Source organism: Pinus tabuliformis, chromosome 7 (assembly GCF_031772625.1).
Source record: "Pinus tabuliformis cultivar Carrire ecotype Pingquan chromosome 7, CPIR1, whole genome shotgun sequence".
Lineage (NCBI taxonomy): Eukaryota > Viridiplantae > Streptophyta > Pinopsida > Pinales > Pinaceae > Pinus > Pinus tabuliformis.
This window is the reverse complement of record NC_142293.1, coordinates 1,894,631,417-1,894,646,845: the sequence shown is the minus strand read 5'-3', so window position 1 is coordinate 1,894,646,845 and position 15,429 is coordinate 1,894,631,417. Positions and strand designations below refer to the sequence as shown.

The following is a 15,429-nucleotide window of genomic DNA, read 5'->3' as shown; positions in this document are numbered from 1 at the left end:
GTGATCTCCAACAAAAAGAGTACATTGGAGTTAACATTCCGTGGAGGGCAAATGTTCTTATTATTCAATTAAGAACCAACTCGCATCAACTTTGGTGTGAAATAGGATGGTGGAAAAGGTCTAAAGAAGCTTGGGAAGAACGTGTGTGTACATTTCATTTTTGGGCAATGAAATTGGAAAAACATTTCATTTTAGAATGTGATGCGTTCAAAGACATCAAAGAAAGTTATGAGAATATGTTAGCATCGATTTCTTTGCATTGTCTTTTCAACGAGGGGATTGTTGAAAGGTTGGGCCAACTCATCATTAATTTGAATAAGAAAAAGATTGAATTGCAAAAGGCTAAAAACAGAGCACTGATGGTCTCATAGAATATTTTTAGTCTGGTGGACGTTAAAATATGGAGTTGTATTTAGTGCAACTTTTTGTACTTTCCGATGCCAATCTGGTGGAAAAATTTGAAGTAAAATCTTGATTTGTATTATTTAAACTGGTTTTTTAACTCTATATAAATTCAACACCTTAAAATATCATTTCATTTGATTTAAAACACAATTTTGGATAAACAACTTAATAACTATTTCACCTTCCGGTGGGATTGACTCCATTTTAAAATAGCATCCGCCAAGTAACTTAGTGGCACCACGCTCTTAAAGTTAAATATGATAATAAAAGAACAAAATATTACTCATTATCATTGGACACGCTTCAAAATGTCTCGTTTTCCCGCTTAAAACCTCAGAAAGCACTCACAGACCATATAAACCTCGCTTCGCGCTTCCCCTTGAGACCTGTGCCAAGAGATCGATGCGCCATTTTTGAAGATCTTCGATGGAATCGCTTTGCGAACATCCAAACTCCGACCGAATCTTTTGAAGGGCCGACGTTGGTCCGAATCTGAGAAGCTTTCATTAACCTTTAACCAACCAGACCAGGAGAATGGGACGCTCGCAGGATACACCTGACAATTCAAGTGCCATGGACTGTAACGGAAACAATGGCAAGAGCAGGTCCACTCAGCCGAGGCTTTTCATCAGAGAAATGGTTATGGAGAATTTCAAGTCCTATGCTGGAGAACAAAGGGTTGGCCCCTTCCACAAGGTGCAAAACGATCCACTTCTTGCTCCTTTGGAAAAAAAATTACATAATTTTATTCCTCTCGTCTAGGTTCATGCCTGTGGGCGGTAATTCCAAGTTGATTGCTCATAGCTTGATCCTTTTCATTGCTAGTCTCTTGCTTAAATTCATCTAAGCGTATGAGAATAACATGCGATTATTTTTACAGTTTGTTGTTGTTTTTCAATTCCAGTGAAAATACTTCGTGAAATTTCAGCGTTGCATTGTGTCAGATCTTTGAAAGCAAGAAAACTCTCTTATATTGCACCATTTTTTAGGTCCATTGATAAATAATCTGTCATTGGTGAATTTTCTTCAACAATTATCCATTTACTGTCAATTAAGGGCCATATGATGGAGCATTTGATAATTCATGAACAACATTGTTCTCAAAATCCACAGGAGATTCTCTATTGTTTCTTTTATTTATTCCTTTCTTTTTCCAGGGAAATAATTCTCAATTTCATTCATCAAGGTTGAAGATTGAATGAAGCTTGCACTCTATAGATGCATTTAATCATTTATAATATCTCAAGATATATAGTCGAAAAAGACAAGAATAGTCTCCAGGCATAAGCCTGCAGGCAGTCGAGAAATATTACATTATTTAGCATCCGCCGAATGGACCTGTTTGGTCTTTTAAACATCAGTCATGATTATATTAACTATAACTCGAGAGAGAATGTCAAAGTAGTTATCTTCCAGCACCATTTATAAAATAGAAAAAAACCGTTATAAAGCCAGAAATCTCAAGCAAGCGTGTATGAAAATACTCATAGGACTGGTCCTCCTTGACTCCTTATACATGCCATTAACTTGGAGCCAACCGCAAACATGCCTTCGAGAGGGAACTTCTCTGTTCCATTCTCTGTAAATACGATGAAAAGAGACAAAGTTAAAAGCAGACTTAAAAAGAAGTTACTCAAAAATGGACCTCAACACATAATTATCCCAATTTAAATTACTAACACCTCACATCCAATTGGTTACCACCAACGAGATTCGAAAGATTTGTATTTTAGCGAGAAGCTTTTTAGTTAATAGAACAAGAAGTAATTTCAGGGCGGACAATTTTGCAAAATTGTTCGTACGATTGTTGAGGCTAGCCTTCAACATTATAACATGAGAATCATTCAAATGAATGGCAGCACCCAGCCCTACAAGAAATGGATTCTGTTTATAGGCTCCATCAAAGTCTGCTTGGGCACCACTTTTATCAATTTGCCCAATAGACACCTGTTTAATAGACTTTTTCTTTAGATATTTGTTTGAATTTATCCAAGATTGACTTGCTTTAAACAACACATTGTATCGGTAGAATATGTCCGTCAACAAAAATACTTACATTGTGAGGATATTGCCAAGGCAACAATCAAAGAAAGAGCTTTGATACATTTTAAAGCGGGATTAAAGATCATCCTCTTAATCTTTCCTCAAGAGTACCTTCGACCTAGACATTTGCTAAATTAGTTAATTCTCCTAACTCTTTCTGTATCTGAATAGTATAGGCACAAGATATAAGAATATGACTAATGTTTTCCTCTTGTTTCTTACAAAGAGAACATTTGCTGTGGCCATTATTGTGACGCCTTTTGCAAGACATCTCAATTAACTGCTTTATTTTTAAGTGGAAACCACATAAACATGTGAGAACATATAAATCTCCAAATACCTTCGCTAAGGTAGACACCAAATCAGTGTATGAGATCCCCTTGTTTGTGGGACAAAGGATTTGCCTCTGTGCAACAATTTGAATGCTAAAGTCTATGGAGGTGTACATACTCTACCTCCTCTAGTTTTGAACCTATGATCTCTTAGGAGGAAACACATGCTCTTAACCGTTAGGTCCACTCAAGTTGTACTTTTGGGTAAGCTATTTCTAGAAGTCAACCTCGAGAGACATTCGGTAGTTAATGCTTTGTCAAATGGATTTATATTTTTTTATGCTCTATCCATCCAGGTCTTTTAGAAATGTTACATCCTTCCACTTGAGTAGGGGTGTTCCTTTGTTTCCTTTCTTCCCAAACAAAAAAATCTAAAGCTAGTTCCTCTAATGTTAAAATTGGCAACTAGGGCCAAACTCCATGCGGGTCTTCTTATTTATGGCAACTGATATTTTTCTTGGATTCCTCTCATCGAGAGGTGTAGGATTGATCTAAAAATCATCCGATTCTGACATGTGTTCATGGAGATACGAATTTATTTGTGTTATGTGACAATTTGTCAATGTCTTCCAGCAACCAAATTACCCCCACTTGTCCTCCACGTTTTATTATAAATAGAAGTGGCCTTCAAAGTCATTTAGACACACTCACACTCTTGTGATCTCTCTCTTCATTCTGTTTTGGGTTTTGATGAAGGAGAGACTTAGAGGGAGTGCCCTAGGCTCTACGTTGACCTAATGAAGAAGCCTTAATGCAGTCATGGAGGAGTCTTACAAGTAGCCATGAAAGAGTCTAATACATTGGCCTAATGATGCCCTAATCCGCAATAAAGGGAAGTCTAATACGCATTCATGAAGGAGAGATCTTAACACTACCAAGGAGAGATCCTAATGCTGCCAAGGAGAGATCCTAACGCTGCCATAAAGAGCCCTAAATTACAGTCAATGAAGCCAGCCCTATAGACGCAGTCATGGAGGATGAAAGAGAGGCACCTATGTCGTCCTAAAGGAGGCTCCTACGCAGTCTCAGGAGAGGCTTTATCGTAGGTAAGGAGATGCCCTAGGTGCAGTTCAGTTGGTGCCCTATCCGCTGTCATAATGTGCACTAGCCGCAGGCTTATGAAGATTCCTATACGCTACATAAAGAAGGTCTAAATGTTGGTAAGGGAGACCTAATCTATATGCTGCTAAAGTATCCTTATCCGCAATCCTGGAGGAGACTAGATCACAGTCATGGAGGACGAAGAAGCTCCTCCTTAATGTTGTCATGTCACAGTAAAGAATAAGGCCTAACCACTGTTAGTGCAGCCCTCATTCCACAGCAAAGAAACCCCATACATAGCAAAGGAAAAGACTCCTTATCCACAACAAAAGATGGCACTTATTCACAGTATTAGGAGGCCTGAAAGGACAACGTGAAATTGGTGGCAGCGTGGTAAAAGAAGTATGATGACAACATTGTGTTAGAAGGCTGTTCCTAGGACTGTTTACATGGTTGATAAATCACAGTGCTGACAGCAAAGTCAAGCCCTTGTAAATATATTGATTGTTGCTTAACTTGTTGCTGGGCTAGGCCGTAGGCCATAGCCAGCAACTAAGGCTGTTGCATCAGTCTTGACAACATGGCAGAGGTGGTGTATCACCTTGATTCATTATAGTCTTAGAAAGGCCTACATGGTTGTCTGAGTAAAAGATGAGTTGATGAAACAGTGACTGCTAGTATTGCAGAAGGAGGACAACATTCTGGAAGATGTTGCATGGTTGGATGTAGCATGATGGTTGGATGCAGCATGGTTGGATTCAGCATGATGATTGTATGTAGCATGGTGATGGAATCACCTTGGAGAATCAGTTGAAGAAGTATGCCTTCACTTGAGTTCAGAACTGCAGTCCAAGTCATCAGATCTGCAACCTCATTATGTCATCTTCATGTTGAAGATCTCTGATGTATTTTCACAAGTCAAAGTGTTGTCTTCTGATGTATATGTACTATCTCTCTCTCTTTGCTGAACTATTGAAGAATATAAGAAGAATTGATCAAGGGTTTCCCCACATTGGGGTTTGTCCCTGGTTGGCGCCACATCTTGTGTCCTCTTGTCTTTTGTGATTTATGTTAATGTTCTATCTGCATTTTACTATCATGCTAAATGTGATTGCTAATCTAGAATTGATATCGAGCTAATATGGAAAATTGAAGTAAATTTGCTCTAAGAATAGAACATGCCAAAATTTAACATGGTATTAGAGCTGAGGTGAAGGCAAAGCCTAAGCAAGAGAGAGAGAAATCACTGAAGACAGTTGGACAAGGTCAAAAGGCTCAATGGGTTCCTCATCCCACTTCAAATTCACCAAGGGTGAAGTCGAAACAAAGAAGATTACCAGAGTGGCGCAGTGGAAGCATCTGGTGGCCTACCTAAAGGTCACTTCAATGGGAAGTACGAAACCAAGGATGGAAGGAAAGGTAGATGCCTTGCTTGCAATAAGTTTGTTCATTATGCAAGGGAATGTCCGAATAGAAGGGACAGATCACTTGATGATGATAACAATCATTCCAGGGGCATCTTCAATGATCGAAGGAATGATAGGTACAATGGCAAAAGAAAAAGGAATGCAGGTCATCAAGGAAATGGTCGACTCTTCAAGAAATCAAGGAACTCCAAGTATGAAGAATGAAATGTTAATTCTGATAAGTAAAAGGAGCATTAACTTACATTGTCCCTCTCCACTACTTCTCCTCCGGACTCTTTGGGAATTTGGCTTCGTAGTGCTTCAAGGCACTTCATCAGATACAAGGAAGCTCTCTCTAATTTGATAGAGAAGGAAACAATCGTGGAGATTATTCTTGGAGACGATGCCACCCTTCAATTGAATGAGGGTAGCATGATTCGTTTACAAGATTTTCTTTATGTACCTGATCTCAAGAAGAACTTGGTGTCCATTTCAGCAATGGAAGTCAAAGATATCAAGGTGGCATTCATCGATGGAAAGTTACGTGTTTGAAAAAGGATTTTTCAAGATGCTTTTACTCATGGGTTCAGGGTTGGCAATTTGTATCAAGTTGCAGGAAGTCCAATGGAGACCATGTCGTGTGTCACATCTCTTCTATGGCATCAGAGGTCTACCCATCTTCATTGTGGGGACCTACCTGATGTGAGACAGATGGTGACAAGGATGCGTGAGTTCAAGAAGAGCATGAAGGTACATGTTCGAGATGTACCGAAGGAAATCTTATAAGGGGACCATTCCCTGATGTAATAGCAAGACCATAAATGTGGATCAACCCGAGGGGTTTGAGAATCATGATCATGAATCTCATGTATGCAGGTTGAAGAAAGCTCTCTATAGTTTGAAGCAAGCACCCCGGGCTTGGTATGAGAGGATTGATAGCTATCTGATGAAGTTGAGATTCACTAGGAGTGAAGCCGATCCAAACCATTGCTTTAAGGTTGTGGATGATAGACCTCTCATACTGGTACCTTATGAGGACAACCTCTTTCTGACAGGTGCATACCCTCTCATTTGCAAAAGTAAGAGGGAGTTGGATTCCGGATTTGGAATGGTGAACTGCAAGCCTGTGACTACCTCAATGAAGCCTAACTTTAAGAAGTTATGCAGTAGTGATGCCGAACCTGATTTGGGAAATGCCTCTGAGTTTCATAAACTCATACTAGCATTGATGTTCTTGGTGAACTCTCGTCTGGATATATGTTTTGCAGTTAGCATGTTGAGCTCATATATGGTTGAGCCTCACTGGATTGGTGCCAAGAATCATTTGAGATATCTTCGAGGCACAATTTCTCATGGATTGAGATACACTGCCGGAAATGTGAAGCTGCATGATTATTTTGATGTTGTTTGGGCAGGCAGTGTGGAGGATTGCAAGGGCACTTATGGGTGCTGGTTCTCTTTGGGTTCTACTTCGATATCCTGGATGAGCAGGAAGCAGAATCGGTTGCTTTGAGCACCGATGAGGTTGGATACATAACAATGAGTATGGCCTCCTGTGAAGCTGTCTGGTTATGGAAGCTTTTCTGTGAGCTGTTTGGACACGTGCTTGATACCATCGTGATCTTCTGTAACAACCAGAGGGGGATTCGACTGTGGAGGAATCCTGTGTTCTATGATCGTTCCAAGCATATAGACATCAGGTACAACTTTATTTGTGATATGGTACAATGGGGAGCAAGAAGGCTCTATCACTCTGGGACTGATGTGCAGGTTGTCGACATGCAGATGAAGCCCTTAGAAAGGTCAAATTCTTGACTTTACGAGGACAATTAGGAGTTGTGGAGAGACTCTCTCCTAAAGGTCCTTTATGATATGGACATTGAGCTCTGGGAGCTCCAGGAGGGGGCTTGGGGGTACTTCTTGGAGCGATGAGCAACCATAGGGTGAGTGGTTCAGCCTTCCCCTAGTGGTCTGTTATGTAGGCAAGATGAGTGGTTCATCCTTCTCTTGCTGAGACATAATCATAGGGTGAGTGGTTCAACCTTCCCCTAGTGATTTGTTGTGTATAGGGTGAGTGGTTCTTCTTTGCTGAGCTGTTTTGTTAGAGAGTGATGGGCTTGCCCTCTTTGTTGAGGTTGGATTGCTCTTAGCTGCTTGGATAGCTGCTCAAATTCCTCTTATCTAGCCCCTGGCGCATGTAGGCAGGATGAGTGGTTCATCCTTCTTCGGGGAGACATCCTACCCATACAATCTGGGACTCATGGGAAGTACCTCTCATCTGGCCAATGAGTAGGGAAATGAGGATAGGGACCATAGTAGTACTGATGGACGCATCATGTTACTACTGTACTCCCTATGTTAGGATAATATTGATTTGGGATCAATTGAACTAACTTCGGGTCAGTAAGAGGGGTATGATACACTCTCTTTATTTGGAACTGATTTTAGATCAGTAAGAGTGGTATGACACATTCTCTTTATTGGAACTGACTTCGGGTCAATAAGAGTGGTATGAGACACTCTCTTTTATATGGGACAAACTTTGGGTCAATAGAGGATGGTATGATACATTCTCGATCACTTCTTCTTCTTCATAGTTTAGCAGGGTGGAGCTGAGCAGAGTAGAGAAAAGCAGTGCAGGGCATTGATGGTAGAGATAGTACAGTCTGGCAGATGGATTAGCAGATGGAGTTCTCCCTAGTTGAGAGGGGAGTTTTAAAATTGGCAACTAGGGCCAAACTCCATGTGGGTCTTCTTATTTATGGAAACTGATATTTTTCTTGGATTCCTCTCGTCGATAGGTGTAGGATTGATCTAAAGATCATCCGATTGCGACATGTATTCATGGAGATATAAATTTATTTGTGTTATGTGACAATTTGTCAACGTCGACCAGCAACTAAATTACCCCCACTTGTCCTCCACGTTTTATTATAAATAGAGGTGGCCTTCAAAGTCATTTAGACACACTCACACTCTGGTGATCTCTCTCTTCATTCTGTTTTGGGTTTTGATGAAGGAGAGACCTAGAGGGAGTGCCCTAGGCTCTATGCTGCCCTAAAGAAGAAGCCCTAACGCAGTCATGGAGGAGTCTTACAAGCAACCATGAAAGAGTCTAATATAATGGCCTAATGATGCCCTAATCCACAATAAAGGGAAGTGTAATACACAATCATGAAGGAGAGATCTTAACATTGCCAAGGAGAGATCCTAACGTTGCTAAGGAGAGATCCTAACGCTGCCATGGAGAGCCCTAAATTACAATCAATGAAGCCAACCCTATAGACGCAATCATGGAGGATGAAAGAGAGGCACCTATGTTGTCCTAGAGGATGCTCCTACGCAGTCCTAGGAGTGGCTTTATTGTAGGTAAGAAGATGCCCTAGGTGTAGTTCAGTTGGTGCCCTATATGCTGTCATAATGTGCCTTAGCCACAGGCTTATGAAGAATCCTATATGCTGCATAAAGAAGGTCTAAACGCTGGCAAGGGAGACCTAATCTATACGCTGCTAAAGTATCCTTATCTGCAATCTTGTGGGAGACTAGATCACAGTCATGGAGGACGAAGAAACTCCTCCTTAACGTTGTCATGTCACAATAAAGAATAAGGCCTAGCACTGTTAGTGCAACCCTCTTTCCGCAACAAAGAACCCTATACACAGCAAAGGAAAAGACTCCTTATCTGCAGCAAAAGATGGCACTTATTCACAGTATTGGGAGGCCTGAAAGGACAATGTGAAATTGGTGGCAACGTGGTAAAAGAAGTATGATGACAACACTGTGTTAGAAGGCTGTTCCTAGGACTTTTTACATGTCTGATAAATCACAGCGCTGACAGCAAAGTCAAGCCCTTGTAAATATATTGATTGTTGCTTAACTTGCTATTGGGCTAGGCCGTAGGCCATAGCCAGCAGCCAAGGCTGTTGCATCAGTCTTGACAGCATGGTAGAGGTGGTGTCTCACCTTGAATCATTGTAGTCTTAGAAAGGCCTACATGGTTTTCTGAGTAAAAGATGAGTTGATGAAACAATGATTGCTAGTACTGCAGAAGGAGGACAACATTCTAGAAGATGTTGCATGGTTGGATGCAGCATGATGGTTGGATGCAACATGATGATTGTATGCAGCATGGTGATGGAATCACCTTGGAGAATCAGTTGAAGAAGTATGCCTTCACTTTAGTTCAAAACTGCAGTCCAAGTCATCAAATCTGCAACCTCATTATGTCATCTTCATGGGGAAGATCTCTGATGTATTTTCACAAGTCAAAGTGTTGACTTTTGATGTATATGTACTATCTCTCTCTCTCTCTGCTGAACTATTGAAGAATATAAGAAGAATTGATCAAGGGTTTCCCCACATTGGGGTTTGTCCCTGGCTGGCGCTACATCTTGTGTCCTCTTGTCTTGGCTTGTCTTCTGCAATTTATGTTTATGTTCTATCTGCATTTTACTATCATGCTAAATGTGATTGCTAATTTGGAATTGATAATTAGCTAATATGGAAAATTGAAGTAAATTTGCTCTAAGCATAGAACATACCAAAATTTAACATCTAATCATTACAAGTATAACCCTAGGAATAAAAGTTAGCGACGTCTAATAAATAGGGATAACTTCTATAACTAAATTAACTAAAATAAGTCCGCCTTCTCCAAACAGCCATTTATTGTGACTAACAAAAAGCTTTTTTCCCACTTTTGCTATAAGCCGACCCCAATCTTGCACCTCCCCTAAACAACCATTTATTTCACTAAACAAAATCCTTTTTATCCTCTTTTTCTATAAGTTCGACCCAATTTGTAGACCATAAGATTTGGTTTAATAAAAATCTCTAAATGCTTCAATCCATCCATAAGACCTATCTTATGAAAAGAAAATATTTTTCATCAGCCTATTTATCTTAGACAAAGAATGGTTGACTTATTCAAGTTGAACTACATACTATAGTAGTGCAATATAGATCAAGGATCTCTTTGAGCTTATGTGCATCCCTCCTTGAGCCATCACAAAAAAGAAAATTGTTATCACAAACCATATGGGTCGATTGAAGATTTTAGCCAATCTTGATACCTTTAAGGAAACCTATCCTTTTGGCATCAATGGGTGCCTTACTTAGGCTTTTTGCAATAATCAAGAACAATAAAGGGAATAAAGGGCATTGCTACATGAGCCCTCTACTTGGCTGTAGAAATTATGGTGTAGATTCGAAACTGCTCATAAATTTACTAAATCACAAGACTCTAAGCTACTTTATTGCTCTGTGGAATTCAATTCACAATCTAGTACACAAATCATAAACATGCAAAAGGAAACATCACACATGCACAAAGATTTATCGAGGGGAAAACAACTGCTCAAAACCCCTTCCTATCCATATTGCATTAATCAAAGAATAGAGATGAATACATATGCTTGCTCAAGCTTGAGAACAACCTACAACTGTATAGTTTGTCTCTCTGCCTGACTGACTGACTCTGGCCAACACTAGCCAATTTTCAAGCCCTCCAAGCTCCTATTTCCTTGAGGAAATTAGCCCCTATTATTTTAGAAATTCCCTCATTTGGATTGCGCAATTCCTCTAGGCTCTTCCTCTCACTGCATGCACCACTTGTACACATTGGAATAGTCTACAACTGATAGTACACTGCCTTGGAGTCTCCATCTCAATTGGTTAACTCGAATTCTCTGTATGCATGAATTATTTTGGGCTAATTGATTAGTTAGTTGGTTGATCACTAAGTGTGATTGAAGTTACACTTCCACGACTTGACCTTCCACTAGTTCCTCCAATAGTTAGGACTAGTTTAACTGACATAACTCAATTTAACTAAAATAGGTTGATACAAATTAGCAATCAGTCATATTGAACTGAACTCAAGCTTCCCCAACTCGAATTAACTGAGTGACAAGTGCCATGTCACCTCGGTTAACTACCTCCAAGATTTATGTTGAAATGGAATCGAATTTTCTCTAGTTTGACCTAGGCAAAGTCAAAATGAGATTTTCTTATTGCATTTTCAACACTCCTCAGCAAGAAAGGGATTATCAACCACCCCTATCATGCTCTTGTGGAACTCGAACTTCCCTCTTGACGAGGCATTTGTCAAAATGTCAACATCTTGTTCCTTTGTTGGAATATACTGCAACAACATTATCCGCCTCTGCACACAATCTCGTAGATGCTGATACCGAATATCTAAATGCCTGGATCGATTGTGAAAAATAATATTTTCAGAGAGCTTGATGCAACTCTGATTATCAGAGTAGATCACAGTTGGATCCATCATTTGACCAAACAATCCAACAAGTATCTTTCCCATCCAATTCGCTTCACATGCTGCTTGACTTGCAGCCATGTATTCTGCTTTTGCTAAGCTGAGTGCCACAGTTCTTTGCTTTTTGCTGTACCAAGAAACCGTTGTGGACCCAACATTGAAAATTCCACTTGATGTACTCTTTCGGTCTGATGGACTCCCCACTCAATTTGGATCTGTGAAGCCACAAAACTTCACTCCCTTTGTCTGTTTGTACCAAAGTCCAAATTGAGTCGTTCCTCTGAGGTACCATAAAACATGCTTAGCTGCCCTCCAAAATAATTTGGCTGGCCTAACCATAGCTTGGCTCAACTTGTTGACTGCATAACACATATATGGTTGTGTGTTCACAAGGTACATTAGTGAACCCACCAATTGTTGGTAAACAGTAGCATCCACTTCCTCACCTGAAGTGGCATCCTCTTTCCTCTAGTTGGTCTCTAGAGGTGTCTCCATGGGTTTGCAACCCCATGTGGAACCTCTGAAGTATCTCTTTGGCATACTTGCCTTGAGAGACAAACAATTCCCCATCACCTTGCCATGCTTCCAATCCGAGGAAGTAGTGCATGAGACCCATGTCCTTCATTTCAAATTCCCTTGTAAGGTCCTCCTTGCAAGCTCTGATCAACTACTCATCACCAATCAAAATCAAGTCATTTGATGATTTGTGGGTTTGGAACCCAAGCTTGGAGTTTTGCACCCATCCGGATTTGGGCTAAAACCATGATGAGTTTGAGCATGATAAAATTTGAGGTGATAGAGCTTGGCGTGCCGATTCCAACGCTTCGAAGATCACTCAAATCAAAGCTCTAGAAGTGAAGTTATGAATTTTTGAAGTCTAAAGTTGGGTTGGCACCATATGAGTTAATGTCGGCTTAAGTTTAGTAAGCCTCCTTGATAACTGGACAACCCTAGAGTGACGTTGGAAGGAGCCCCTCATTTATGTATAAATAGAGGGTGAAGGCAAGGTTAATGATCATCCAAAAAGTGCAACATTAAGGTAGCGTTAAGGAGGAGGGACAACAACTCGGTGAAGAGGGAGATACCTCTGTTTTGCCGCAGGAGAAGATGACATAACAATGTGAGGACTTAGGGCTAGTTTGAGTGCCTCTTTGAATGCGTGGAGGGCTGTTTCGTGCCACAACAAGGCCGAGTAATGTAAGGTGTGAATGCAAGTGAAAGGAGAAGGGATTGGGCCTGTTTGAAGCTTCGGTTGAGGGTGGATAGTCCCAAATCTAGGTTGCCGCAGACCTTTAGGTGGAGATCTAGGGCAGCCACAATACTTGAAGGAAGACTGAAGCTTGTTTGGAGGCTAGGACAACAATAAACTGCCTCACCTCTCAACGAGAGACAACCGCAATTCTAGGCTAGTTGACGTGGGTTCTCATGCTAGAACAGGCCGAGGAGATCACAGACCTTTGGAGACTAGGCCGCAGACCTGTGGTGGCTGTTTGGAGGGCTAAACAAGTCTAATCTCAGTGCTGTAGGTGCCTATCAAGACAACGAGTGGCAGAGGCTTGTAGATTTGAGGAGGCCACAATCTTTGGTGGAGGTTTTGATCACAGATGGAAGGTTGTTGTGGGCTGCAAGGATGCCCTAACCAGTGACCAAACTTCAGTTCATGAACAACAGATGAAAGGTATGTTATTTCTCCAGCTTTGTCTTGTGTTGGGTCACAATTTGTGACCAATATTGGATCGGTTAGCTTGCAGCCAATGGGAGCCATTTGTTTGACTTGCCTTGGGGATGAAGGAACTCCAACTAGGAGTAGGTTGCACAGTGGATGGATGTCCTAGGTAAGGACATATTATTGGAGCCTATATTTGTGCAATAACTCCTCTATTGTAGAGCAAAGGGCGGATTGGTGGAGTCTGTGGGCAGCCATGTGTAAGGGTATCTTAGGTGTGAGGATGCCCTAGCTAGGAGAAGATGCTACAAAATGGACTTGGTCTCTCGTGGACTGCTGGAGGGCAGCGTGAGAGAAGACCAAGTGTGGATGAGATTGGGCTCTTATGGTTTGCTGGAGGACAATGTGATAGTGTCCAAGTTGGAGCCCGATGTGTAACACCTTGTTGGACAAAGGTAGTTGCTAGAGTGGCGGTCATTGAGCTCAAGGGTTGATGAACCAGAGGAGCAGTTTGTGGAGCTCGAGACTTGTGTGTGGAGAAGGACTTCTACAGTAGATGATGGGCAGTCCTCTTAGCCCATGTTCATTGTGGGAGATGGACATCTTGCAGTGATAGGTGGCAACCCTCTGTGCCCTATGTTGGTATTCATCGGAGCAACGCAGGAAGACCATAGTGGGTTGAAGTCCCTAAGTAGCTGAGGAGCAGTAGTGGGCAGATTGAGAGTTGTTCACAAGTGGAGTTGTGAACAACTCGATAGGAGTCTCGATGTCTTAATGCGTTGATGGACGAATGATCAACTAGTGAGCAGATTGGATAACCAAGATTCAATGGCCAGATGGACTTGAAGCATTGATAGAGGTAGGAGTTGCAGATAGGGAGTCGTCAGATCGGGTAGGTACAGGGTATGATCGAGAGGAACTGAGAGAGCGCGCTACATCAACCAAATGGTCAGAGTATCTTGTTGAGGGTAGATTGGTTGTCGATGGATTGACACCAAGCCCCAGTTTTGTATCTTGTACTAGTGGATGTATGAGGGCCATTATCCCTGGTATGGGAGCCCTAGACTGTTGTATTATATGTTGTTTAATATAACGAAGTTGGGTTGAAAATTGTAAAAAGTTGTCTATATTCTGTGCATATGTGATTTAATGTTGTTTATATTCCACTGTGCAAAGTAGTATCGTTGAGATTCTTGGTTTGGTAGCGTCAGAGGTTTTAAGATTCTATTCTAGACCCAAGATCGTGGAAATTCAACTTCATCAACATATAAGACAATAATCAACAATTTACCTTCTACCAAAATGTGATAGAGGTTTGCATCCGCTTCACTTTTGGTGAAGCTCAAACTGGTGAGATAGCTATCGATTCTGTTGTACCAAGCATGAGGTGCTTGCTTGAGACCATACAACGCTCGCTTGAGTCTACACACATGAGACTCTCGATCAAAAGTCTCGAAGCCTTCTGGTTGCTCAATATACACCTCCTCCTCAATAACTCCATTGAGGAATGATGTTTTCACATCCATTTGGTGGATCTTCCACCCCATATGTGTAGCCAAAGCAAGGATTGATTTGATGGATGAGTACCTTGCTACAAGATCAAAGGTATCCTCATAGTCAATCCCTTCAACCTGAGAGTACCCCTTGGCCACAAATTTGGCCTTGTACTTTTCTATGCTTCCATCTGTTGCATGCTTTACCTTGAATATCCATCTCAAACCCACAACTGATTTGTCTGCTGCTCTTGGGACCACTTCCCAAACACTGTTGTTTACAATGGATTTGTACTCCTCCACCATTACATCAACCCATATAGGTTGCTCAATTGCTTCCTCGAAAGAGGATGGCTCAGTCTCTACAAGCTCAGTCATTAGAGCCATGTAGCCAATGTTTCGATTTGGTGACCTTTTCTGCCTGCATTGATTTGAAGGAGTACCCACATTCTCCCTCGCATCCTACACAAGATTCTCAACTTCCTTGGTCCTTTTCTTGCCTTCTCTGGATAGTCCTGCTTGAGTGGTTGTCTCCACTCTCTGCTTCTCGATTTGTGGCTGCTCCGCAACTTCATGAGGTTCCTCCTTTAGAGCTAAGAGCTCCTCTTCTGGTGGGATATCAAGCTCCCTCTCAAGAGAGCATTGAATGGCTTTGTCTTCATCAAATTTTACATCCCTTCGCACTACTGTCATTGTAAGGGATGACATGTACACACGGTAGTTGTGGGGAGTTTTTGTGTAACCCACAAATACCCCCAATTATGTT

At 41.3% G+C, this 15,429-nt stretch overlaps 1 protein-coding gene across 1 annotated transcript in view; it reads left to right on the top strand.

The window, feature by feature from the left end:
• The first annotated feature begins 773 nt into the window (after nt 1-773).
• Nucleotides 774-15,429, top strand: part of LOC149256035 (structural maintenance of chromosomes protein 4-like) — a 217,316-nt gene continuing 202,660 nt past the window's right edge. Inside the window, exon 1 of the mRNA XM_089457366.1 lies at nt 774-1,101. Within this exon, the coding sequence (XP_089313492.1) occupies nt 940-1,101 (162 nt within the window). The 5' untranslated portion in view covers nt 774-939. The remainder of the gene's footprint in view (nt 1,102-15,429) is intronic.